The 26,344-nt window shown below is 41.5% G+C and overlaps 1 protein-coding gene across 1 annotated transcript in view; it reads left to right on the plus strand.

Moving 5' to 3' along the window:
- Positions 1 to 1,681: 1,681 nt before the first annotated feature.
- CPEB4 (cytoplasmic polyadenylation element binding protein 4) overlaps positions 1,682 to 26,344 on the plus strand; it is a 72,377-nt gene continuing 47,714 nt past the window's right edge. The window contains exons 1-3 of the mRNA XM_066614437.1: positions 1,682 to 2,059; positions 2,241 to 4,296; positions 26,236 to 26,317. Of these exons, the coding sequence (XP_066470534.1) occupies positions 3,172 to 4,296; positions 26,236 to 26,317 (1,207 nt within the window). The 5' untranslated portion in view covers positions 1,682 to 2,059; positions 2,241 to 3,171. The remainder of the gene's footprint in view (positions 2,060 to 2,240; positions 4,297 to 26,235; positions 26,318 to 26,344) is intronic.

A 26,344-nucleotide genomic window follows, 5' to 3' on the forward strand; every position in this document is an offset into this window, starting at 1 on the left:
ACCACAGCTGCGATACAAGGACATCTGCAAGAGGGATCTGAAGGCCTTAGGAGTGGACCTCAACAGGTGGGAAACCCTGACCTCTGAGCGGCCCGCTTGGAGGCAGGCTGTGCAGCATGGCCTTTCCCAGTTTGAAGAGACACTTGGCCAACAGTCTGAGGCAAAGAGGCAAAGAAGGAAGGCCCATAGCCAGGGAGACAGACCAGGGACACACTACACTTGCTCCCAGTGTGGAAGGGATTGTCACTCCCGAATCGGCCTTTTCAGCCACCCTAGACACTGTGCCAGAACCACCATCCAGAGCGCGATACCATAGTCTTCCGAGACTGAAGGTTGCCAACATGATCTCCCAAGTGGTGTTCCCCCCCTCCCCCATGGACTACCAGAGATGGCGGAGAATGGACTGCCCACTGCCACAGGTAACACTTCATTGAAGGCTACAGAAAGTCTGTTCTCCTCCCTCTCTGGTGGTCTGTGGGGGAGTGCTTGCTTGGCAAGATGCTTGAAGTGCTCAAAGGTGATATTTTTTTATTCGGAGATCTCGCAGACTGCTTCTGAGTCTCATGGACTGGTTGGGAATCAGTGTTCTAGCAAGAGCTTCATCAAGGTCTCTTCAAGGTCATAGGTAGGTGGCTTGTAAATATGTACAATTTAATGCTGCAATCCTATTCACACTTCCTGAAAGGGAGCCCCATCTATTCAAATAAGATTTACTTCTGAGTAGACAAAGCCAGAGTAGACTGTGCCCTGAATTGCTCAGCTTGCCTCATGTATGGGAAGTGTTGAGGGGAAGGAATAAGAATTATGCATGTCAACTCAGAAGTTAAGTCCCATTCTGGTCAATGGGGCTTACTCCCAGGAAAGTGTGGATAGGATGGCAGCCTCTGAGCCCAAGCCTATGCATGTCTACTCAGAAGGAAGTCCCATTCTAGTAAATGGGGCTTACTCCCAGGAAAGTGTGGATAGGATGGCAGCCTCTGAGCCCAAGCCTATGCATGTCTACTCAGAAGGAAGTCCCATTCTGGTCAATGGGGCTTACTCCCAGGAAAGTGTGGATAGGATGGCAGCCTCTGAGCCCAAGGCTATGCATGTCTACTCAGAAGTAAGTCCCATTCCGGTCAATGGGGCTTACTCCCAGGTAAGTGTGGAGGGGATTGCAGCCTAAGTTGACAACATATAAAGCTGGATGTAGGAAGCACCAGAAAGCAAATCAAAAGACTCTTTTAAAATCTCACGCGAGTTTTGCCAGTCTCGCGAGCTTGAGAACACCCCCACTTGTTCTCGTCACTTCAAAGCCCCTCTGGAGTTTCTGGGGGGGTGGGGGGCAGAAGGCTTAAATAGACCCTGCCGCTTTAATTCCCATCGCATCTCGCGAGAAGTCTCCTGCGTTCTGCTAGCCAATCGGAAGCTCGCCTGTTCCCTATTCAAAAATGGCCGCTCCGATGGGGGGGCCGTCATTTCAGCAGTGCCCGCGGCTTCCAGGCCACTCTACAGAGAAGAGAGCTGCCCAAAACAAAGATGGCGGACGCCGCCCGCCGCCTCCCCGCGAGGGACTGCAGTGCCTGATCTGGTTAGGAAGAGCGACTGAGGGCGGAGGGGGCGTGTCCGCCGCCAGGGCAGGGAGAGGGAGGGAGGCGTGGCATCCCTGAACCGGAAGTGCCGCGCTGCCTCCTCCAGCTGGTTGTCATTTCGATCGGAGGCTCGGTCCTGAGGAGACAACGGCGGCGGCGGCGACTGAGGCGGCCGGGCCGAGCGACGCGGCGAGCCGGCGGCCTGACGGAGCAGCACAGCGCAGCGACCCCCCTCCGCCCGCCCGCCCGCTGAGCGACGCTCTTACATGAGGGGCGAAGAACGACGCCGGCAGGAGCAGCAGCCGCAGCCGCAGCGCACCGGCCGCGGCAGGAGAAGCAGCGCCCCTGGGAGCCGCCGCCGCCCTTCCCTGCCGCCGCGCCGCCGAGCGAGCCTCCTCCCTTGAGGAACCGGCTCCCATGGGGGAGAGCGGAGCTCGGCCCCCCGCCAGCGCCGTCCCCTCCCCGCCGGAGTCCGCTCCCCTCCTGAGGTAAAGTCCTTCCTCCTCTCCCCTCGGGGGGGCGCTGCTCGCCCCCCAGCGCAGCCCAGCCCCGCAGCCGAGCCCCTTCCCGCACCGCACGCCGGGCTCTGAAGTGGCTCAGTTCCCCCCCTCCCCTCCCTCCCCAGGCACCTGACTGCTGATTTTCTGAGGTGAACCTTTTCCTCCGCAGGCAGCCAGGGCTCGTCTGAAGGACACGCAAAGACCGGATCATAATAGGAGGCGAGCCTGGAGGAGCAGCAGCGGCGCAGCCACCAGGAACCCACCCAGCCAGTAGCAGCAGCAGCAGCAGCAAGAATCCACCCTCCTCCTCCTGCACAACTCAATCCGTACACACACAACACACACCGCATTCTGATGTCTAGAGATTAAAAAGGGGGTGTAAAAACCCTCACCGCTCCCCTCTTTATATAGAAAGGACTTGTCAGAAGGGCATATTACACTTAGAGTGCTACAAGGCAGTAGCAGCACAGGTTTGGGGAGGGGGCAGGCAGAGCCCCCCTGTACAAGTCCCTCGAAGTCCTGAGGTAAAATCTGTCCCTTTTCAGCAGCAACGTCTGTTAGAAGAGAACACAATATATATTAGATTAGATTATAGAGAATTTATTAAATTATTCCAGATTTAAATATATTTTTTGGAGCTGTGAAGGAGTGGGGAGCACCAGATGTCATGGTATCTTTTTTTCCATTAATGCATACACGGGCAGGTTGAGGCTGTTGATAAGACAAAAACGGAATAGTTTTTAAAGAGAAAATCTCTTACTTCTGTTCCCAGGAGCTTTCCTTTATCCCCACTTCATTCTTGTGCATTTCCTTTTAGGAAAAGGAAACCTTATTTTGTTAACCAAAGATTTACTTTCTGTTCCTTCTGGTTAAGGGAAGGAAGCAAACACAGATTGACCCATGCTAATATTTTAAGTGATCATACTTATAAGAAACTAGGAATAATATCTGAAATTGGAGCTCTTAAGTGTGTGTACGTGGAAAAGAAAGGGTTGTAAGATCTGTCATAAAATATTTTCTATTCTTTTGCTGCAGTAGAAGAAGAAAAGCATTTTTAAGGGTCTTTTTTTCTTTCCAGGCGGAATTCAAATTCTAAATAAATGGGGGATTACGGGTTTGGAGTGTTAGTGCAAAACAACACCGGGAATAAGTCAGCTTTTCCAGTCAGATTTCATCCACATCTGCAGCCTCCACACCACCATCAAAATGCAACCCCCAGCCCTGCTGCTTTTATAAATAACACAGCTGCCAATGGCAGTAGTGCTGGGTCAGCTTGGCTTTTTCCTGCTCCAGCTGCCCATAACATTCAGGATGAGATTCTGGGGTCAGAAAAATCTAAAACTCAGCAACAGGAAAAGCAGGACTCCCTAGAAAAACAGCAGCTTTCCCCTAGTCAAAGTCAGGAAGCAGGCATGCTGCCTGAATCGGAGAAAGCTAAATCTGAAGAAAACCAGGGGGATAACTCTTCTGACAATGGCAATGGGAAAGAGAAAATAAGAATAGAATCTCCGGTGTTAACAGGATTTGATTATCAAGAGGCAACAGGTCTAGGTACTTCGAGCCAGCCCTTGACATCTACTGCATCTTCTCTGACTGGTTTCAGTAACTGGTCAGCAGCTATAGCTCCTTCTTCTTCAACAATAATCAATGAAGATGCGAGTTTCTTCCACCAGGGAGGGGTTCCTCCTGCTTCAGCTAATAATGGTGCTCTGCTGTTCCAGAATTTTCCACATCATGTCAGTCCTGGTTTTGGAGGTAGCTTTTCCCCTCAAATTGGACCCCTTTCACAGCATCACCCTCATCACCCTCATTTTCAGCATCATCACAATCAGCATCAACAACAGAGGAGGTCTCCTGCAAGCCCTCATCCACCTCCATTTACACATAGAAATGCTGCTTTTAATCAACTGCCTCATCTTGCTAATAATCTTAACAAACCACCTTCTCCATGGAGTAGCTACCAAAGCCCATCACCTACACCATCTTCTTCATGGAGTCCTGGTGGCGGTGGTGGATATGGTGGGTGGGGAGGGTCCCAAGGGCGAGACCACCGCAGGGGACTGAATGGAGGAATAACACCCCTAAATTCCATCTCACCCCTGAAGAAGAATTTTCCAAGTAATCATATCCAGTTGCAGAAGTATGCACGACCCAGCTCCGCTTTTGCTCCAAAATCTTGGATGGAAGACAGTTTGAACAGAGCTGACAATATCTTTCCTTTTCAGGTGAGATTATTCTACTATTACTAGATATAAATAATATAGATAAATTGACTAAAAGGCTGCATAAATTCGAAGGCTGTGTTTTTTCTATGTGTTATTTCCATTATTAGATCTGTATAATTAATTTTGTAAATATTCGTACTACATTCCTGTGACATTTCAAGGTTTATGATTACTCATCTGTGAATCATCGATATTCTTTAAATAATGTTGCCCTATAAGCACATCAGTTTTTTTGTTTGTTGTCAGATTAATGCACCTTATCAGTAAAGTAGTTGCAGTAGTGATTATTGCAATTATCCTGTAAGTAGACATTTATTGGATGCTAAAATTAGTCATAAACCTCTAATCCTAAATTAATTATTAAAGCCATCTATGGGTTGCAAAATTTCTCTGATTTGATTTGAATACTTTTGTACAATTTTTCAAGTCAGCTTGAAATTTTAGTTCTTTTAAATGCTGAACTGGTCTCCTCTAGGAAGAGTAATAGATTTTGGTGGTAGATTTATAAGTCATTACTAAAAATAGATGTGGACAAACTTCAGGTGTTGGCCTTATGCTGTCATTATGTACATTATGTACAGACTTTTTACTAATAAGATGCTGGAAATTTTGCTCATCATTTAAAATTGCAAATTGAGTACTGCTGTGAAAATCTGGACAATAACATTTTTGTATTTGTCCATTAGCTATCATTGAGCTTCGTAGATTTAGTTGTTTATAGACAGGATCTCAAAACTCAAGGATTCATGGGTGGGGTGTAAAAAAAAAACAAGCAAAGATTGCAAAACGGTGTTTTATTTCTAACAGTGGTATAAGCAGAAATATGGTGTGACCTACTTTTGTTGTAATTTGGAATGGAAAAACTGGTTGATCAAAAGAAATTCATACTTGTGTTTTGAAATATCATCTTAAATATCTAAATATATTTTATTATGTAGTTATACTGCGCAGGGAAATGGCATTTCGGGTATTACAGTATTTGATGTGTGTGGCCTATGCAGCTCTGGTTAAGAACACTTTCATTTGTGAGATTTTTTTACTTTATGCCGCATAGCCAGAAGTCTTGAAATAATTTTTAACACTGGAAGCAATGCGAAGGGTAGAGTACCATATTTAAACATGGAAACCATTAACATGAGGAACTGGGCAGAGTCGGTCTTTTTGAGCTTCACTGCAGCAAGACTTGACTCCTTTTTTAAAATTCATTTTGTATCATACTAACATAGCAGAGGTACACTGTAGCACAATGAAACTGTAAGGCCTGCAATTGGTAGATGTTAGCGATGCATATTTTCCTCTTGGGATGTGGAAGCTTAAAATTGGCAAACGATTTCTTGATTTCTACACATTGAATTATGTTCCTGATCTTGACACATGCCTCTCTGATTTTTGTGGTCAAAAATAATTTCAAGAAGTATGTTGGTGTCTGTTTGCACAGACCCTGTCAAAACCAAATACTGTTTCATTTTTTTGTGCCAAGTGAAATAGCACTTTAATGAAATGCTTCCTAATTTGTCATTATTGCTTGTGTTCCAAGAAAAGTGCAGGGCAGCTAAAGAGAAACCCAGCATTGCCAATCTAGAACTCCCCCCTCCCATTTCCAAACAATCTGCATTTGCCATTTACAGTATGATGTCTAAGAAAGCTTTTTTCTTCACACAGAATACTTTGTGAAGTATTCACAAATCTAAAACAAAATGGCTTGACTGTATTATTTCTCATTGTTGCCGAGTGCATACAAGGTATTTGAGTATTGCACATGTAATTCAACGCAAAACGTGTGCAGCAATTGTGTGTGTGAAGTTTTACAGAAATGGAGGACCCTGGAGATAATTCAGTTCCTTCTCTGGAACTTGAACTACTAGAATCTTCTTGGGTCCATGTTTAGTAGCATAGGTTTTGCAGTCTTGGCAGCTGTATCAACAGAATGGCTCAACTAGACATTACTTGTGTTCCTGATTAACTCTTTCCTGATTGACCTCTTACCACTTTAACGTATCCATACATGAGTAGTTTCCTAATATAAAAGTAGTTGGCTCTTCTGTAATTGGGGTCTTTACAATGTTTATAAATGTAATGGTTACAGAATCTCCCTGTATCCCCTTTTTACTTTTTACAAGCCTTGGGAAACCTTGCAGAGAGCTCCATGGGGCTCCTTGCGCCCCAAGTAGGCCAGCAGGGACACAGGTAAGGTTGAAAAAACCCCTGTGTCCCCAGCGGCAGTGTGATCTAGGGATTGTGTCACAGCCATTCCCCGCCCCTGCAAATACTTAGAGTAGTTCTTGAACTCAGAGAGTTTGACAACCGCCGCTATACCCACTTTCCTGGGAGCAAGCCCTTCTGTATGCAGTGGGACTGTTGAGTAGATATGCATAGGATTGTGCTCTATGCAATAGAAATAAGAATTCCAAACCTAAAGGTAGTTGTGAGAGATTATGGCAATAGGGCAGGCAGTAAACAATGGAGGTTGCTACATAGCCAAACCTATGCCCAGATACAGGATCCAGGTCTGACCCTAGCATCATCTATTTGGCACTCTTGCACTCCTGTTTTCTCTGTCAGGGGTGTTACATGAGTTGTGCTGTGTTGCTGGGGGTGGGGGATCTTCATAAGCTCCATTGTATACCATTTGTTGGACCTTTAGGATCCCTTGGAATTGCAGAAGCTAGCAAAATAATTTCCTATACTTATGGTTTTTGAAGATAGAGAGCTAGTGACAGATGATTAAGATATGCTATACCTGCATCAGTGCTAACCTATGTTTGCACTATGGCAGCTAAAGCAAATCTGCAGGCTTTGGTTGTAATACATACCGCAAAAGAGCAACACAATTTACTGCTTGTATGCAGCCTGTAGCAATATGCTTGGGTGAACAGACAAGGGGCAAGCATCAACTACATGCTAATGGCTGGCTTTCGTTTCTATCCCTTTGTCTGTGTGCTTAAAGGTAGGAATGGCAGTGAATCTGCCTGCTAAAGTTTCTTTTTGGAAATAAACAGTTCAGCTTACCTTATTCTCTGTAGTTCTTTCTGTCCTCCTCCTGTTTGAGAGACTAGTAATAGAATACCAAAGAAGAGACCTGTATACAGAGCTGATACAACTTGCAGTGCAGCTCCCAATACAGAAATGCTGTATAATGTAATGGGAACTGGGCTTGTGATTTGCTGAAAGGTCCAGTAGTCCTTCGGAGAACCATGTGTGCAGATGACACAGCACTGCACATAGATCCCTAAATGGCTTGGGACCAGCTACTTGAGGACCCCCTTCTCCCCTTCAATCCAGCCTGTTCTCTGAGGTCATCAGAGGGGTTCTGTTTGTTGTGCCACCATCAAGAAAGATCGGGGGATGGCTGCCAGAAACAGGGCCTTCTCTGTCTGTGTCATGGAATTCCCTCCCCTTTGAGCTGAGGACAGCTTCTTCTTTATTAACCTTGCAGCAAGACCTGAAGGCATTTTTATTTATTAAAGCTTTCAAGACCCTATAATGGCTGCTTTTAGAAATTTATTTAGTGTTTTTTATTTATGTGTTTTATTGCTGGCTGCTTTGTTTTTATATTGTCTTATTTTTATAGGTTTTATCTGTATTTTTGTACTATGTATTTTGTGTATTGACTGTTAGCTGCCTTGGGTGCCCTTTGGGGAGAAAGGCAGATTACAAATCCAATAAATCAGTAATATTCTGTCTTTACTAATATCTACTATTCATACTACTAGGCCTAGTTTCAGGCCATAAGATAGGACAGTGGCGAAGAGGAAGTTGACCTCTCCATTGTGTGGTACATTGTTGTAAAAGCAAAAATAATTTTACTATTTGCCTTTTGTTGCAGTAGTCTCTGCTCGATCACTTACAAATGTCAATGAGGAGATAATAGGCAAAGCACTGTGAATACCTGAATGCATTCTACATGCTTGTTGTGTTATCTATGGATTCAGTTATCTGCTGATCTGGGGCCGCCCCATGCGCCCATTGCTGGTGAAGTGTTTCTTGCTTTAACAGGTTGCTGTAAGCATTCATGCTTGTTGTGCAACATGAGCAGACTGCTGGCAGCCTGAATGCTTGATGAAACAAATGGCAACAAGAAGAAGTTAACTTCCTGGTTCCTGTTACTGTTCAATTTTGTTTTGTCAAACATTCAGAATACTGACAACCTGCTCATGTTGTGCTATAAGCTTGAATGCTTTTAGTGACCAGTTAAAAGTGAAACTATCGGTAAGTTTTTAATAATGCTAATGGGTGTGTGGGGTTGGTGGTGTGTGGGGGCCACTATTAATACAGGCATTTCTCCTTATCTGTGGTCTCTGTATCTGCAATGAAGAAAAGTACTCTTAAAAATATTTCTGTTTTGTAACAATGGCAGTATTTGACTGAGGAAAAATATGGAAACTTGGGTGTGTGTGTGTGGTTTTTTTTTTAAATCTCATTTATTGTCTCTCTCCCACTGCATCTGTTTTGGGGCCTGAGAGTATAATGGGCTTAGTTGTAGCTATTGTTCTTTATTGATGCAGTACCCTCAAGTTTGCAGAGTTTTCATGTTATATGAATTATTGTAGAAACGGAACACTGTACCGCTTTTTATTCAATCAAGAAAATCTTACCTGTGGTGTTTTTCTCCTGCTATAGCTGTTTCTGTGATAATAAAATATCAGTTTAAATTAAGGTTTGTGGAAGTTGTTTAAAAATGTTGATATTTGGTTATAACCTTTGTGTCCTTGAACACTTCCCTGATTATAGCATTTTAAGATAATCTTCGTTAGAAAGTTTTAACAATTATGGTATTTCCTAGAATTTAAAGAAAAATGTGTTCAAATGGTTAGCACAGAGCTATGGGGATGGCTTAATGACTTTTTATACAGGGTGAACCAAAAGTAGGTGGAGAGTAAATGATAACATTTATTTTGAGATTACAAATACAGTTATATTAATACAGTTAAATATAATTTAATATAACACAAACTCCATAGTTATAATGAACACCATTGTTGTAGTATAACCCTAACACAAACCTTATTCCACCTACTGTCCACTTACTTTTGGTTCACCCTGTATATTGTTGAAATAGGGTTTTATTGGCTTTATAGTGATTTTTAAAATTGTCTCCACATTTATTTATCACATTTTTATACTGCCCTTCCTCCAAAGAGCTCAGGGCGGTGTACACAGGTGTTTCTAAAATCAAACTTAAACATATGACTTCAACTCCAACCTATCAATGTTGAACTTTTGATTGGGTTCGTATAAACTCAGATTTGTTCAGCAGGAGTTGCAGTTTTGAAATTGGTAATAACTGTTTTGGTGATATTTTCATTTAGACTGATCTGTCATGCATTTAGGAAACTCTTTAAAATATTATGACCCTTAGACTGGGAATTGTAGAGGAAAAAGTGGAACACAGGATGCACCAAGAGAGTGTTGGAAGAATGACTGAGATGGTTTGCTTGCACTAAATAAACATGCAGATTTTTGCACACTAAGGTATTCCAACCCCTTCCCTTCTGTAAGGTCTTGGTGTGGTAGAGCCTGAATGAGTAAGATCTGTTTGTGAAAGATACCTGTTGGGTGTTGGCCCTGACAGCATGAGCAGTGACATAGCTAAGGAGGTGCAGGGGGTAGCAGTCGTACTGGACAACACGCTTTAGGGAGGCGACAAGCTGAACTTGACTTTAGTGGCCAAAATTGTGAAAAAATTGGTATGTACAAATAATACCATCATGTTATATATCATTGGGAAGGTAATTTAGTGCAGAATGCAATGAAACAAACTACATTGGAATATCTGTATTCTATCAAATGTTAAGACCAATTAACCAGAAAATGAAACTACAACTGCCTTATGGAACAAAAAGTGGATTTTCTTAACTCAAAATGGGCCTATGAGACTGATTATTCTGAGAGTCAATGAAATGTTTTTGATACAGCATGGAACCTATAAAGTGTTAATATGAGTCAGCTCTCATTTCCATTTATCATAATACAGCTACTCCTGCTAACTGGTAAAGAGGCACTTTTCAAGTGGGGCTTCTCTTATATTTAGCAGGGAGAGGATAACTGTCCCTCTTCACCCCAGCACAGTGTCTCTAACTAATAAGGGGCATACTTTTTATTTATTTACTTAATTAAATTTGATTTTGTCATGGGGGGAGGCTACAAAATCTTCTTTGATCCCAGGTAGCAGATAGATGACTTAGCTATGCCATTGACTGGGGGGAGGTGGCAGATCAATTGAGTGGTGAACTGCTGGGGGGAAGAGGCAAGTTCCCCCCCCCCCCAGTTTTCACTTTTTAAAAAGGCCGGGCATGATGTACTTCCGGTTGTGACATCACTTCCCGGGCATCATTTTGAGCTCTGCACCAGGCTACACGTTCATTAGCTATGCTACTGAGCGTGAGGTAACTTAGGCCCCCATCTCCAATACGTTTTACAGTGTTCCTTTAAAATGTGTTTTTTTCTTCTCTAAGAAGGTTTACTGCTTATACATATAGACCACACATATACAGTGCTATTTTTTTTTATAGGAGGGGATATTGCTTACCTGATTTACCAGAGAAGGGATAGAACTGATGGCCAGTATATTATTCAGCTGCATGTGTATATGTGGTAGAAATAGTGACAGGGCATATGGGAAGAACCCATACATGATATGTTTGCCCATCTGGATTATGAGGAAGTCAAATCATTCCAACCCAAAATAGCAAAAATATGGACTGACCAGTCATTAAAAACAACTTAAAACAATCAGAATCCCTGTGCTTACGCTTTGCTGATATTACCAGAAATTGCCTAGTGAAAAGAAAAAGGGATGTGATAATAATAAATGTTTGATTGCTACAGCAAGTAAATCTGAAAAAAATAACCTGTTTCTTTTGTTTTCTAAGCGCTTATGAATGGGAAATATTTTTAGCTGTAGCTGTAAGTGTTCCTTAAATAATTATTCTGAGATGGCAATTTCAGAATTCCAAGTCTTGTTCAACCGTATTTAAGCACTCATGTATATGAGAGCACAGTATGATGCTGTTCATAATACCGTGGGTGAATACTGTATGTGCCTGTCCTGCAAATAATACTTCAGTCAAATTGTTTGCATCATCTGTAAATGCTACTGATGCTGTAATCTTCAAAGAATTCTCACCTTAAAAGATTTGCCATGGCCTTGACTACAAGCAAGTTTGTCACACCCAAGCAAGGCTTTTGATTCTGCCATGTTTGCTTTCATGTTGGCAACTTATAGGTGAGATTGCCTCATCTTGGGAAACACAATGTAGAAACTTAACAGTAACTGGTCAGGTGATAAAGTACACACCCTGATCTTTAGTGCAAGTGTGAATATACTTTGCCTAGGCAAGAGTAGGGGAAAACAGTGCAAATCATTGGATTGAACACAGAAGCTCCCTGTAGTGCAGGAGGCCAATACAACAGTGTCATGATTTTTGACATTTGTCTGCTTATATAATGCTGAGTTGCACCTGTGAAATCTAGTTCCAGTGTTTAGGGGCCAGTCTAGCTATTTATTGTACTGTCACACATTATGGAACTTTCCATTCCAAATATTATTGTACTTTTACTTATTAATATATTAATAACATGTAACAGTCTGTGCATGGCACAATACAAAAGAAGAGAAGACCGGTCTGTGACTGAAGAGCTCACAATCTAAAAATAAACATAAGGGAAGCAACAGAGGAAGGGGAGGGGAGTGGTGTCAGGATAAATGGGGAAGAATATGTGATGAGTTCATGTATGTGTACTTAGGCTTAGTTGGTGGTAGAGTGTGCAAGCAATCTGCCAGTACCTGGGAGAAACTTAAAGAAGGAAATCTACCTACTTATTGGGGCAAAAACAACTGATGCTCTGGCATAGTTAAAAAAAAAAATTTCTAATATACTGGACTCCAGATTATTGCACTGTGTACTCCACATGCCTACAAGTCAGAAGGAGGCATAGGGTAGGTCTAAGACTTCCTGGCACATGAGGCAGCATGCCAAATTCTACCTCCTTATCTGGTGATGTGTTAGCATCTCCTCCTCCAAACCTCTAGCCCAGTGGTATTCACATTAGGGCTTCTCAGTGCCCCAGCCTGAGGGCCCTGGCCTCTGCCCCCTTAAGGGGTGGGGGCAGGGGGGAAGGCAGCGATGCGATCCCCAGGATCGCATTGATAACAGGGCTGCAGGGACTGGGATGCATGCACCAGTCCCTGCAGCAGCCTTCCTGGGGTGCGGGGAGCCATGTGCGAGCATCTGCAGGGCTCCCCAACTTGCAGAAAGTGGAGCAAAACCGGAAGTGGAGCAAAATGGCTCCACTTTCACTTCTGATGAGCTGGGGAGCCCTGCAGATGCTCATGCAGGGCTCCCCCCACCCCAGGGTGGCTGTTGCAGGAACTGGTGAGTGCATCCCAGTCCCTACAGCTCCCTTGAGTGACGTGATCCTGGGGATCGCATCGCTGCCTTCCCCCTGCCCCGGCCGCCTCCCTCCCCTCCCCTGTAAGCACTTACTGCGGCTTTCAAACTCCCAGAGAGTTGCCTAGTTAGAGAGTTCAGTTACCTCTAGCCCATCACTCCATACTTTAACTTTGTCCTCCACTTCATTTTCTGATCCAGGGAGAGGGAGGGGGACAATTAGTAGAGGTGGATGGGAGCCCCCTGCCTGATGTGACTGCTTCAATTGTCAGAACATTTTTTTAAACTTGTAAAATATGATTCAGAATTGCTTCAGCTACCTCTCAGTGTAACTACATTGACTATAACAATGAGCTTATTTTATGGATTGATACAATTGCAGGTGAAACAAGAATATATGCAAATAGGAATCAAAATTATTTGGACAACTCGGAGTTCAAATATCTAATCCCTTGCACTTATGAAAACCTTGATAAGCAATAGTACATGTTTTAAAATGATTCTAAGCTGCCTGGAAGAAAAATGCCAACAATTTAATTCTTTTAAAATGCAGTATATACCACCCAGAACCTCTTGCTATATTTTAAACAAGTAACAGCTCATTGCTACCGTAATATGGTTACCTTTGTTTCTTTTTACAAAATTAGTTTAGAAATCTATGGAGTTTGATGAATTTCTAATGTCTTGCATCTTAACTAAATGCACAAAGCAGCACGATGATGCTGGCATGTATGTCTCTGAAGAACAGCTGCTATTTCCTTATTTGACAGGCTTCTGTTTTTTAATGGGAGAATATAGTTATTTAGTAAAGCATCTTTATTGGGCAGATTCTTATTAGCACAATTACTTGATGATTCCTTTGTAGACTTCCAAATTCGGGATCTTTTAAAGCATTTGCTATAGCAAAATTTTCAGTAAGTTAAACCAATAGCACTAAACTTAGATTTTTTTTTAAAGAAATTGTAGTGTTGACCATGCCCTTATAGACACAATTATTTTACTGTAATTGGTAAATTACTGTATAGGCACAATTACTTAAAGTAAAACAGCTTTATTAATTACATACGAGAAGTCTTACTGGGTTAGGGCAAGGGCCCTTCTAGCCCAACTTCCTGTGTCTCACAGTGGCCCACCAGATGCCTCTGGGAGCGCACAAGACAACAAAATAACCTGTATCCTGTTGCTACTCCCATGTATCTGACACTCAGAGATAGGTCTCTTCTAGATAGGTTGCATTCAGTCAACAGACTTATAATCTGTGATGGACTTTTTCTCCATAAATCTGTCCAATTCCCATTGAAGAGCATCAAGGCCAAGGAACCATCACAACATCCTGTGGCAAAGAATTCCACAGATCAACTATGCACTTGAAATTCATTCATGTACATGACCAGGACAGTCATACCTCTCATTAGTTTTTTTTTTGGGGGGGAGGGGTTTATTGTAATTAATAATAAGTGTCCAGTCTTTCAAATAGGAAGGGCATTTGTATGTATTTGAGGATTCCACTGTTATGTGAAGGAAATGCATGAAAAAATACACACACTCTTTATTATTGACAGAATGCTTTGTTTTTTGTAACTTAGGTATCTGTAACCTTGGTATAAAGAGTCCTTTAAGACTGAAGCCAGTTTGAGTTCAAGGTTTCTGGAAATTGAAGCCAGTTTGAGTTCAAGGTATCCATTTCCAGAAACCTTGAACTCAAACTGGCTTCAGTTTCCACCAGTAATAGATTCACTGATTTGTCCAAAGGCACACAATATATTTTATTCGTATAAAAAGGAGTAAAACCAAAATAGATTCAGACATTCCACATGGTACAGCCCTCTTGCTATTATACTATCTTAGACTGAACATATAAGCTACTTCTGCCCAGCCCACAGGTATACACATTTGATGACTGTTGCGTATATGCAGTGTTGGGCAGAAATGACTTAATGAGATATTTGACCCAGTAAGCCTGGTATTGTCTGCTCTAATTAACAGCTTTCTAAAGTCTTTCCCAGTTAATTGAGATCTGTTTGATTGGTCATACTGGAAATTGGACCAAATCATGTGTTCCTAACCCTGAATGACTCTTAACAGGTGCATGGTAGACATGTTCTGTTCTAAATATTAGGGGCAATATTCTCATTCTGATTACATGTTGTGTCTCTTTATACTTGAGGGATCTGTTCCCAGAACTCATGTGGATGGCAAAAAATGCACTAAAGCAAATCAATTTTTTAAAAAGTCCCTTTGCCTTGCTGACCTTTTGTAATGCACACAGAGGCAATCAGTCTCTCTCCAGGTACTTAGGCTTCACTAGGAGGCAGCAATCCCTGCCTTCACCAGGAGCCCCAGCAAGAGGGAAAGAATGGAGGTGATAATCACTGCAGGGCCCCTGAGAGGAATTTTTTAGGCCCCCTTGCAAAGGGGGAAGGGGTGAAAGATTGGGGGAGGGGAGGGACAGCTGAGCAGTGACAGGTGAGCAGAATGGGGGCAGGGAGGGGCAAAACAGGGTGGAAGGGACAGGATGGGATGGACAACTGGAAAAGTCTTTGGCACCCTGATCTACCCACCCATGTAGCATTGGCAACTAGATACAGAAATACAGAAAACTACTCCTTTCTCTAAAATCTTTTAAATATAGAAAATCATGCAGAAAATTAGCGTCGTCATATTTAGGCTCACACAAGAATTCAAAGTTTCCTGTGCATACTGAAACTTGTTTCTAGAGCAAATGTAGCCAGGTCCCCAGATTTCCACCCCACAGCTCTTCTGTGACAGTTGGAAAGTATTAAAGTGTCTGAATACATGCAGTAGCGCTCAGCCATCAATGTGGCTGTGACTCCTGGATGCGTGTTTACTATGTCTGAAAACATGTGGATTCTGTTCAGAACTTGCAGAATAAGATTCACCTGCTCTAGAATGCATGACTTCATCCTTTGCTAAATATGTGTAGTAGGTCTTAGTAAGAATAATAGGGGGTATATAGTTAATTATATTTCTATTTGGCAGTGAGTTCCCCACAAGCTTTGACAACTGAAGGCATTTTTTTCTAGAGAAAACCATTCAAGCCTTAATTTCAGGATGTTGTTTAAATACAAAGGATCCACCTGGAAAAATGAGTTCATTCTATGGGGAATGTTTAGAAGTCTTTATAAGGATGGTGTCCATAACTGTTTAGCCATCCTAAACCAGGAAAATAGGCTGAATCTTTCCATAGGTGGAAATGACAAAATCAAAACTCTAGGTATGAGGAGATCAAAAGAAAAGGAATGAGAAAAGAATATAGATCGACATTGAACCATTGGGCTCCAAAGCTAGAAAGTAGGAACAGTGGGAAATCGTAAAACCTATGTAAAATAGGGAAGTGTTTCATCCCGTTACCTTTCTGTCAGGTAGAAGAACACGTCAGGCAACCTGCATTTTTTTGCTCGCTATATGAGTTTGAGACTGGGTAAGAGACCAGTAAGAAGTCGTTATCTCTTGGTAGCAGCTTCTTGGACTGGTCAAACTCACTTAGCCCCATTGCTTAGAATATCTACTGTAGGTTATGTACTGAATGAGCTACATTCAGAGCTATGTACTTACGAGGTTATGTACTACAGAGCCATTCTAAATGTGAATGCCAGTTTAGTAGCTGGCTTATGTTGTTGAGATGTGACAAGACCAAAACTGGCATTTCTTTTTTGTTTGTGGATTTAGTTATGTGTGCTTGTTTTTCCTTGTTTAGAGAGGCAACAGTAGAAACTTGCAAATATTGTCGGGTCCAGTAGAATAGATGGCACCCGACCATCAGCATCTATCATGCTAAATAAAAACCATACTAATAATGCTATCAATGACATCACAGGCATGAGTTTCTGCTGACCAATTAATCTGAGCATCATTACTATTTCGTATACCTGGAGAGGAGGAAGTCAGCATTCTTATTAAAATAAAGCGTAAAATGAGCACCCACTTGAATCTGCTTAGTTATACATGGCACTTCGAAGGGAGACCATGCTTTGCAGTCTTCCTTGGTCATCCTCACAGCAGCCTTTAGGTATCTTTTTTTTATGTTGATTCGAACTGTGTCTGAGAGACTATGCCTTACCTATGTTAAATCCATGATTGGGTCAGAAGATGGAGGCTGTGTAGGCTCCTTGATTAATAGATTTAGATGTTAGTAGACACTTGTGTTTAACAGGCTTTCCGTTTCTCACTGTTCCTTACTTCTGAATTTGGAGCCCACTGAATACAGGGTTAGACTATTCTTTTACAGACCTGTGAGAACTGGTGTTCATTTACTTGTTTTCTTGGTATGAATTCACTTTTAAGTGCAAATGGGCCCTGTCATATTTCTGTTAAGACCCCATAGCAACACACACTTAACTCTGTTTACTCTTGAACATTTCCAAATATTTGCTTGTATGTGATTCTGGAATATTGTCTTATGCGTATTCTTTTTGCATGTCCATAAAAGTATTTAACATCATTGCAAACTTACCCCAAAAAGTCTCATACAATGTAATATTTTTATATCTCCTATGAGAGCATGAGGGGGGAAAGGGAAAGGGAGGGATAGTTGTTTGTTAATTTTAAGTTGGCTCTTATAATAGCAGGGCCTTATTTTGTCTGCTTTTCCTTTTTCTGTGTTTTGCCATAAAATGGATTCTTAGCATTCTCCCCCCCCCCTTTTTTTAGTATAGGCTGATCTTTGAGGACCAAGCATATAGTTTATAGTGCCTACCAGATTTGAGATTGTGACTACAGAATCTTCAAACTGTTTTTAGTACTTCCCCAAGTTCAACAAGCAATTGGGGGATTTAACCTGAGAATGTTTAGAGGAAATGTAGAAAAATAATATGCATGTACCAACAGCATACTCTTGTGAAGAATTCTTAACCTTTGAACTCTTAAATTTGAAAGAGCTGATTGAAGGTTCTTGAAGAGCAGCTTCTTTGTGGGTATAGAATATGCCTATATCACTGTAATATAGTATTTAAATATCTAATGTTGTGCTGGGAAGCATTGGATTTTGGTTGTCAAGGGCTTTGAATGCTCCAGTTAAAGGCACAAAGAGATTCCAGAAGGCAATTTCTGGTGGATCATGCTTGCTAGAAAATGGGAGTTGAAAGAATGATCTAACATTCAAGATTCTGTGCCCTTCATTTCCTTACTTGTCACATCTTTATGCAACTTTCACACAAGGCACTGCTGTACTGTTCAACTCTAGTCTTCTCTGTATCAGATCCTGGCTCACAGGGAGCTGTGCCTCTCATGTAATGGGGATGTTAAGCAGGCGTGGCTTCTATCACAGAACTGTAGCAGACATGCCTGGACATTCTTCCTGGAATACGGGGAGGACACAAATGCAGCCTTCAAGACCAGAATTTAGTACTTGGTATTATGAGATTTTATGTGCTCAAAGTAACATTACCAGGAAGGGCAGTATTGTAAAACCCTTCTGCTGATCTGAGATTGAAAGGAAAAAAAAATCCACCAGTGAGTTCAGCATGACTGGTTGAAGACTGGAACCAGTGAATTTCAAGTTCATGCATTTAAGCAGTGGTATTCAGACTGGGGTGTTGCGACGCCCCAGCCAGAGGGCCCTGGCCTCTGCCTCCTTAAGGGGTGGGGGCAGGGGAAAGGCAGTGACACAATCCCAGGATTGCATCGCTAATGGGGCTGCAGGGACTGGGATGTACTCATCAGTCCTTGCAGCAGCCTTCCTGGGGTGCGGGGAGCCCTGTGTGAGTGTCTGCAGATCTCTCCAGCTGGTTCGAAGTGAAATTAGAGGGATCGCGCTCCACTTCTGTTTTGTGGAAGTGGAGTTTGATCACTACTTTCACTTCAAACCAGGGCAGGTTTGAAGAGCAGGTTGCACAGGCCTCCCCACAGCCCCAGGACTTTGCTGCAGGGACTGGTGAGTGCATCCCAGTCCCTGAAGCCCCCTGAGTGGTGCGATCCTGGGGATCGCATTGCTACCTTCCCCCACCCCGCTACCTCCCTCCCCTCCCTTGCAAGAAATTACTGCGCTTTTCAAACTCCCAGAGAATTTGAAAACAGCAGCATTTAAGCATTATTTAAAAGATTTCTACTCTGCCTTTCTTAAAATTCAAGGCGACTTACAACAACCAGATAAACTCAAAGTAACAGAACACAACAAATTTAAACAAGTTAAGAAAACAATTACAAAATGAGATGGAGTGAAGAAACACTTGTAGTAGGCCTGCAAATGCATGTTGGAATAGAAATGTCTTGAGGCGGTTCTTGGAGTTTGGCAAGGAAGGCACTAGCTTCACCTCATAGGGTACAAAATTCTGCAGTGCCACCACTGAGAGAGCCTGCTGATGGCATCACTGCCACCCAAACCTCTGGAACCCACAAGAGAGACTCCCTAAAGCAGAAGTTCTCAATCTGTGGGTTTGGGACCCACCAGTGGATCATGACCCCATATTTGGTGGTTTGTGAAACAGAGCAGATTAGGCTGTGTGCCTCAAGAGCTAAACAAGCTGCTACTTGGGGTGGGGGAGCACTGCTGCCCAATCACTATTATAGCCATACCTTGGCTTTTATAAGACAGGCAGCAGTCTCTAGGGCCTCTAAAAAGTTGAGAACCACTGACCTAAAAGATCCTTCTAGATGAGCAGATTCATGTGGAGAAATTGTTCCCTTCAGATACTTCAGTCCTGAGCCATTAACAACCCAATCCTATGCATGTTTACTCAGTAGTAAGTCCCACTGAGTTAAATGAGACTTACTCCCAGGTAAGTGTGTGTAGGAGTGCAGCCTTAGGATTGTAAAAGTAATATCAGCACCTTGAATCATGCCTTCAAACATATGAGCAACTGATGCAGCTGGTGGTAATGGTATGAATACTGAATTGTCTTATACCAATCAAAACTTACTGTTGCTTTTGGATCAGTTGAAGATTAGGATCTAATTCAGTGTTTGTAAAAATGGACCACCATGTACTTCTGCAGGTGAGATGCATGCTATTAAATATTCAACAAGAAGAAACGGCTGAATTTGAACTGATATTCAGGGTTGTAATGTAGAATTGTGTCTACTGGTGAGCCCAATTTTATCTAGATACCTTAAAGTTACCTATTTTTCGCTCCATAAGACGCACCTGACCATAAGACGCACCTAGTTTTTAGAGGAGGAAAACAGGAAAAAAATATTCTGAACCAAATAGTGTAATAAAATATTAAACTATAACAGAATAACATTTGAACCATGTAAAGTGAACAGCAGTCAACAGTGGCATTAAGAACCATTATCACTGTCATTAACAAATGGAGAGACTTAAAGGTTTGAGTACTCTAGTTTTCTGGAAACCCCAAGAACTCATCATCGCTAGAGTCAGAATTTTTGAAGCTCACAAAAGCAGGTGCACACAAATAGGGGATCACATTATCTTTCTGCTACAATGATGTTCTGCCAAATTCCAATCCACTGGGCCTCGTGCCCACTTAAGGCTGATCAGTCCCCCTTGTGCAACTCACCAGTGCAGCAAGCAAAAGTGAGTCCAGTTCTAGTCCATAGATGCCAAGTAAATTAGTCCCATCAATTAGAGTTGCCAAATCAGAGTCCAGAGCCAATAAGCCAAATTACAGTCCAAGGTCAGGTTCCAGGTAGGTTAGTCAAATCCGTCAGGGTATCCAAGTCCAGTCACAATCCACAGTCAGATTCCAAATTCAATAAACCCAGTCAGTCTCCTCTCCTACCTCCAAACTGCACTCCTTCAAAACCCACAACCCTTTCTGCCTCAGGTACTCCTTATATCCCTGAGGACCCTATTGCCTTCCAGTGGCTGCAGCTGTGCAGCACACTCTGCTGGATACCCAGGCCTTACCCTTAAAGGGGCCAGTGCTGACACCACATCTACCTCCTCGCCAGTTCTTCCGTGATTCCAATACAAATGAACAAGTGGAAAGTCCAACCACAACTTGAATTCTCAAGACACAACAAACCTCTGGATTTATGGTGAGAACCGAGCCTTACCTGGGGCTTGTGCAATAAGCAAACACTGGCATTCTGACCAAGGAGACAGTTTTTTCTTTGTAATGGGGGAGGGGGCTTACATTCAGATGCTGGATGAGGTGAGTGAAAGCGCCCCTCCCCTGCTGTGTGAGTGTGGGGGGGGCAGAGCATCTGTGTGTGTAAGAGAAGGGGGCAGCTTGTGTGTGTGAGAGAGGGAGGAAAGTGTTTGTGTTGCAGAGGTGATGCTCCAGGCTTGGGGGGGGGGAGAGGTTGTGATGCTCCAGGCTTTGGGGGGGGGGAGAGAGAGGCTGTGATGCTCCAGGTTTGGGGGGAGAGAGGATGTGATGCTCCAGGCTTGGGGTGGGGGGAAAGAGAGGCTGTGATGCTGCAGGCTTGGGGGGGGGAGAGAGAGGCTTTCCTGGGAGTAAGCCCCCCTGACTCTAATGGGACTTACTTCAGAGTAGGCATGCACAGGATTGGGCAGCGAGACTGCCACCCCACCCGTGCTTTCCTGGGAGTGAGCCCCACTGATTCTGAGACTTACTTCTGAGTAGACATGCGCCAGCCAGCTCAGCCTCTGCAGGAGCCCCCCCAGCGAGCTCAGCCTCTGACTGCCCCGGGGGCGGGGCCAGGGTGGAGTGTTTTTTTTTGTTTTTATTTATTTTTTTTGTTTTTTATTTTGCAGTATTCGCTCCATAAGACGCACACACTTCCCCCCCCACCACTTTTTGGGGTGGAAAAAGTGCGTCTTATGGAGCGAAAAATACGGTAACTGAAATTATGGTGTTGAAAACAGAATGCTGAGCAAGGTAGTTAAGCCAAAACCATCACTTCCTCAATGAAAACATTGTTCCTTCTGCCCACGTAGTTAACTCTGGTCACTGTAAATTATTCTGAATATAGTTATGCATCTCTTCTGAGGAATGCTTGGGAGTCTCCAGGAGATGGGTGTTATATAATTTGTCAGTTATGGGTGAGCTACTCTAATGCATTTTATTAGTTATATTGTTTTAACATTGTGCTCATAGTAGTTTGTTGTTTTTTATTAAGTTTATTTTTATTGCATTTTATTGTGATGCAAGTCACATTGAGGACATCTTTTTCAGGATGGAAAAGGTCAGATTATAACAGAAAACTATATAGCAGACACCTGCCCTTGTTAAATTTGGGATCAGCAAGAAACTGTTCTTTGATTTTATATTACAGATGAACGTAAGGGCAGAGGTGACCTGAAGCAATTTAGATTTCAGCTAAAGGAACATTTAGAACAAATATTCAGTTTCAGGAATATTGTAGACATTGAGTTAAAAAATGATGAACCTAGATGTTTAAAAGTTGGCATTTGCAAGAAGAGAAGAGCCTAATCTTTCTGATGCCCACCAGGTAGATTGTTTCTGATGAATGTCTAATGCTGTAATCCTAAGAATAGTTGTGAGGGAGTACTTTAATTTCACACTTGCCTGTGAGTCTGCTAGGTTGTTTCCCAGGATCACTTCTGTGCTCTGATCTTGCAGAGACAGTTGATTGATTTGGGATACAATTAATAACAAAATGAATGGATTAATGTTATAGTAAAAACAGTTTCTATCATTTGGCAACATTTTGTAAGCAGATACAGTACCTCCTTTCTTAAAATGCTATGAAAACTTATTGCCTACCAAGTGTGTGTATGATGGTGTGTGTATGTTTATAGATTGCAACTGTAATAGGCCCTCACAGCACCCTGGTCTTTTAAAGAAGAGTTTTGCTTTTGTCTGCCAAAAGCATTTCCTACATTTACTCAACTAGTAAACATGCATGTCTCTACTTAACTTGGAAATTTACAAGTTGATATCAAGCATAGGGAGAACTGCTAACAAAGCTTGTGTGTATAGTTAAAAATATACTTCGTTGTTAATCTCGTCGTGGGTAAATTCATGATACTCTTCCCTTTTGGGCAAAAATGTGCTTCCTATGCTTTTAGATAGGTGAGCAAAGTGGCATATGTATTTTATGTTGCTCTCAGCTTTAAAAAGAACAAGATATTAAATATAAAACCACCTACTATAGCAAGGGTGTCCAGACATTTTGGCAGGAGAGCCACATCATCTCTCTGACACTGTTGGGGAAAAAAAAATAATTTACATTCAAAATTTTGAATAAATTTGCGTAAATGAATTAGAGATGGAACTTATATGGATGAATGAAGATCTTGTAGTAGCTCTGGGCCTTTAAAAGCCTTTCCTTCACTGTCACTACTGCATCACAGATGTGAAACAGCAAGTAGTAGAGGGAGCCCTTGTCCAACAGCTCAGGTGAAAGGTCAAACAGTCGTCACTCTGAGAGCAGTTGCATCAGGCCAGCAAGAGCTCCAGCAAGTCTTGGGAGGGCCAGAGGCTCATTGGAGACCGGGGGCTTCCCGAGGGCTGGATTGGGAGCCCCAGAGGGCTGCAAGTGGCCCCCAGGCTGGGGTTTGGGCACCCCGTACTTTAGCATAGAACTGTATTCTGTGTATGGGAAAAGCCAGCTTCAGGGGTTGCATATTTATATGTATGTGTGTGTGCTATTTATATCCTGCCCTTCCTCAGAATGAGCCCAAGGTGGCTAACAAAGCAATAGGACCATAAAATTTGTTGGATTTCCTGGACTCACACTCTTCTGGAAAAATATTAATAGCAAAATGTCTGTAGATGTTACAACATTAAACGAATCTATGGATGGAACTAAGTACAATTATAATTTAGGGAAGCAACTTAGTCCTGTTTATCAAAGCTGTATTGGGTTAATGAAACATAAAACATATTTTAACAGATACAGAGAAGAGGTAAATTTGGAAGATATATTGAGTCTGATCTTTGAGCATTTGTTTAAGAAACAGTGAATCATAAAAGTATATACTAAAAGGTCGCTTTGACTATTATGAAGGAAAAATGATTAATAAGTGTTACAGTTGGGCTGAGATGACAAAATGATAATGTATACAATGCGAACAATCTTGTCTCAGTTAAATATTTATGGAAATTCCAATGTGGTCTAACTATGCTGAATTAAATTTCAAAGAGTGCAATGTAATCTTGTTATCTGGAACACTAGGCAATTTCGAATACCAATATTTGCGGTAAATAGAATTCCAAGACTTGCAGTTTTTTATTGTGCAGCATTTGAAACTACTGATTAACTGTATAGTACCTGGTAATTGACATTCTGTATTGCAGTGCCATATTAAAGGTATAGTTGCTATTTCCAATAAACGGATGAGCCCTTTTGGTTTAGATGTTAGAGCACTGTAGTTACTGTCCTGAAGGTTTTTCAGAATAATATTTTAAAAGCTTCAGATTTAAAAAGAATTCTTTTATGAAAAAGTACAAATGTGACCCGTTTGATAGAGTCAACAGGGAAAGATACATCAGTCAGCAAGATGAAAAGAATGTATTGGAAACTTAGCTTGGTGAGAACCTTACTCACTTAGCATAGGATAGTTTACTATTTATATGCTATTTATATATGGTTTATATAAATTTGAATGCATGGAAATATATGCTAATTCTGCAGTTCTGTACTGTATTTATAATTGTGCTTAAGTATAATTCTTTATAAAACTGCTTGCACTGAAGCTTGAGGTTACCCTTCTATGTGGTCTTTAATCCGGATTTAAAGGGTCAGACTGATTAACTGTGGCAAACAAAGCCTTGAAGTAGATATGCTAGCATTATGATCCAACTTTCTAAACAGTGATGGTTTTTGAGTCTCTTCATTTGTTCATATATCTTTAAAATTTCCAACCTGAATATGCTTAGGTAATTTGCTTTAATATTTTAAAATACAGTTGAATATCCCTTATCTAAAATGTTTGGAACCAGAAGTGTTTTGGATTTTGAATTTTTTCAGACTTTGAATTTTTTTAGATTTTGGAATATTTGCATATACATAATGAGATCTTGGTGTTGGGACCAAAGTCTAAACACAAAATTCATTTGTTTCATATATACTTTATACACATAGCCTGAAGGTAATTTTATATAATAATTTTTAGTTTTGTACTTGAAATAAAGCTTTGACTATGACCAGTCACATGAGGTCAATGTGGAATTTCACTTATGGTGTCACATCAGCATTAGAAAAATTTAGGATTTTGGAGCATTTTGGAGTAGGAATGCTCAATTGGTATCAGGTACAGTGTCATTAAATACACTACAGAAAATTCACACAATTGGCGTATACAATCATTGGCATCACTAAGATTAACATCACCTGGTGCAGGAGGACAGTGCATCACCCCCATGATGGACCTCCTCCCATGCAGTGGGTGGGTCAATGACTCGGGCAGTTGGCATTGTGATGTACCGTTTTCACAACCCCACTGATTTTTTTGGCTATACCTTTTGATAGAACACATATTTCAGTGTGGTTAGTTTCACTGCACTCTGCATGAAATTATGCATCAATTGATACATACATGATGCATGATGGTATTATTCCTACAAACCATGATTTTAGCAATTTTGGTCACTAGTGGTGTCACCCCATCAAGGGTGTTGCCTTACTAACACCTTTTTGGTTCCATGCTGCATCATAACATCTCACTGATGCTTCAAAATCGAAAATTCCAAAATCGGTCTCATTGGTCTGTTTTGAATTAAACTTTTGTTACATAAGACAGTTGCATTTTTGTTTTCTGGTTTTTTGGCCATAACTTTTGATAGAGTGGAGATATTTCACTCTAGTTTTTTCATTGCATTCTGCTATAAATTCCATATTGAATGTATATAACACGATGGTGGTATTCCTACACAATGCAATTTTAGCTATTTTGGTCACTAGTAGTGTTGCATTACTGCTGCAGTCCGCACCCCCCGAGCGACACAACTATATACACTGTATCTAGCTGCAATAAAATTGTAGCTCTTGGAAAAGAATGAAAATGCCTAATGAAATAAAAATATTTTCACTTGACGTATAAAGACAAATAATATTGACTACCAGGCCTCCCTAGAAGGAATTTCAAAACTTTGTTACTACCGTCAGAGAGCCTCCAATATATCATAGAATTAGGATTATTAATATTATAATTTAAATAATTCTAATAAATGATGGGATTTATATGCAAGAAAGCTCTCTAAAATATGCACGATATTTGTAAGGTCACCTGCTATGTGTCAGTGTGTTTTAATTTGCCTTAATGACTGTCAAACTAAAGAGCATTGCAATAAGTGTCTAGTTGCATATTAAATAATAGCATCTTAAAATTGTTTCATTAGTAGTGTATGTTAAAAAAAATACCAAACTATATGTCAGATACTTGTAAGTGGCTTCCAGTGGCCTCACTAAACCACTAAACTAAGATTTAGTGGTTTAGTAGATTACTAAACTAGATTACTAACTAGATTACTAACTAGATTGCTAAACTAAGAGAGTAATCAATCTAAACCCTATTTCAGTCAATGCTATAGCTACAGAGGTTTCCCAACCATTATCTGGGACTTTGACCATTACTATAGGTTTTTTGTAAAGATACAGTTATTTCGTTTTTATTTGAAATCTAACTCAGTTGAAGCTTTTTACTTACCATTTTGTAGTATTCTTGATTTAAACTGATGTTTGTGTTTACTTGCAGGATCGCACAAGAACTTTTGATATGCATTCACTGGAGAACTCACTAATTGACATAATGAGAGCTGAAAATGATTCACTGAAAGGTAACCTTGGATTATTATTTTTCTTCA

This window comes from Tiliqua scincoides, chromosome 2 (genome assembly GCF_035046505.1).
Source record: "Tiliqua scincoides isolate rTilSci1 chromosome 2, rTilSci1.hap2, whole genome shotgun sequence".
Classification (NCBI taxonomy): Eukaryota; Metazoa; Chordata; class Lepidosauria; order Squamata; family Scincidae; genus Tiliqua; species Tiliqua scincoides.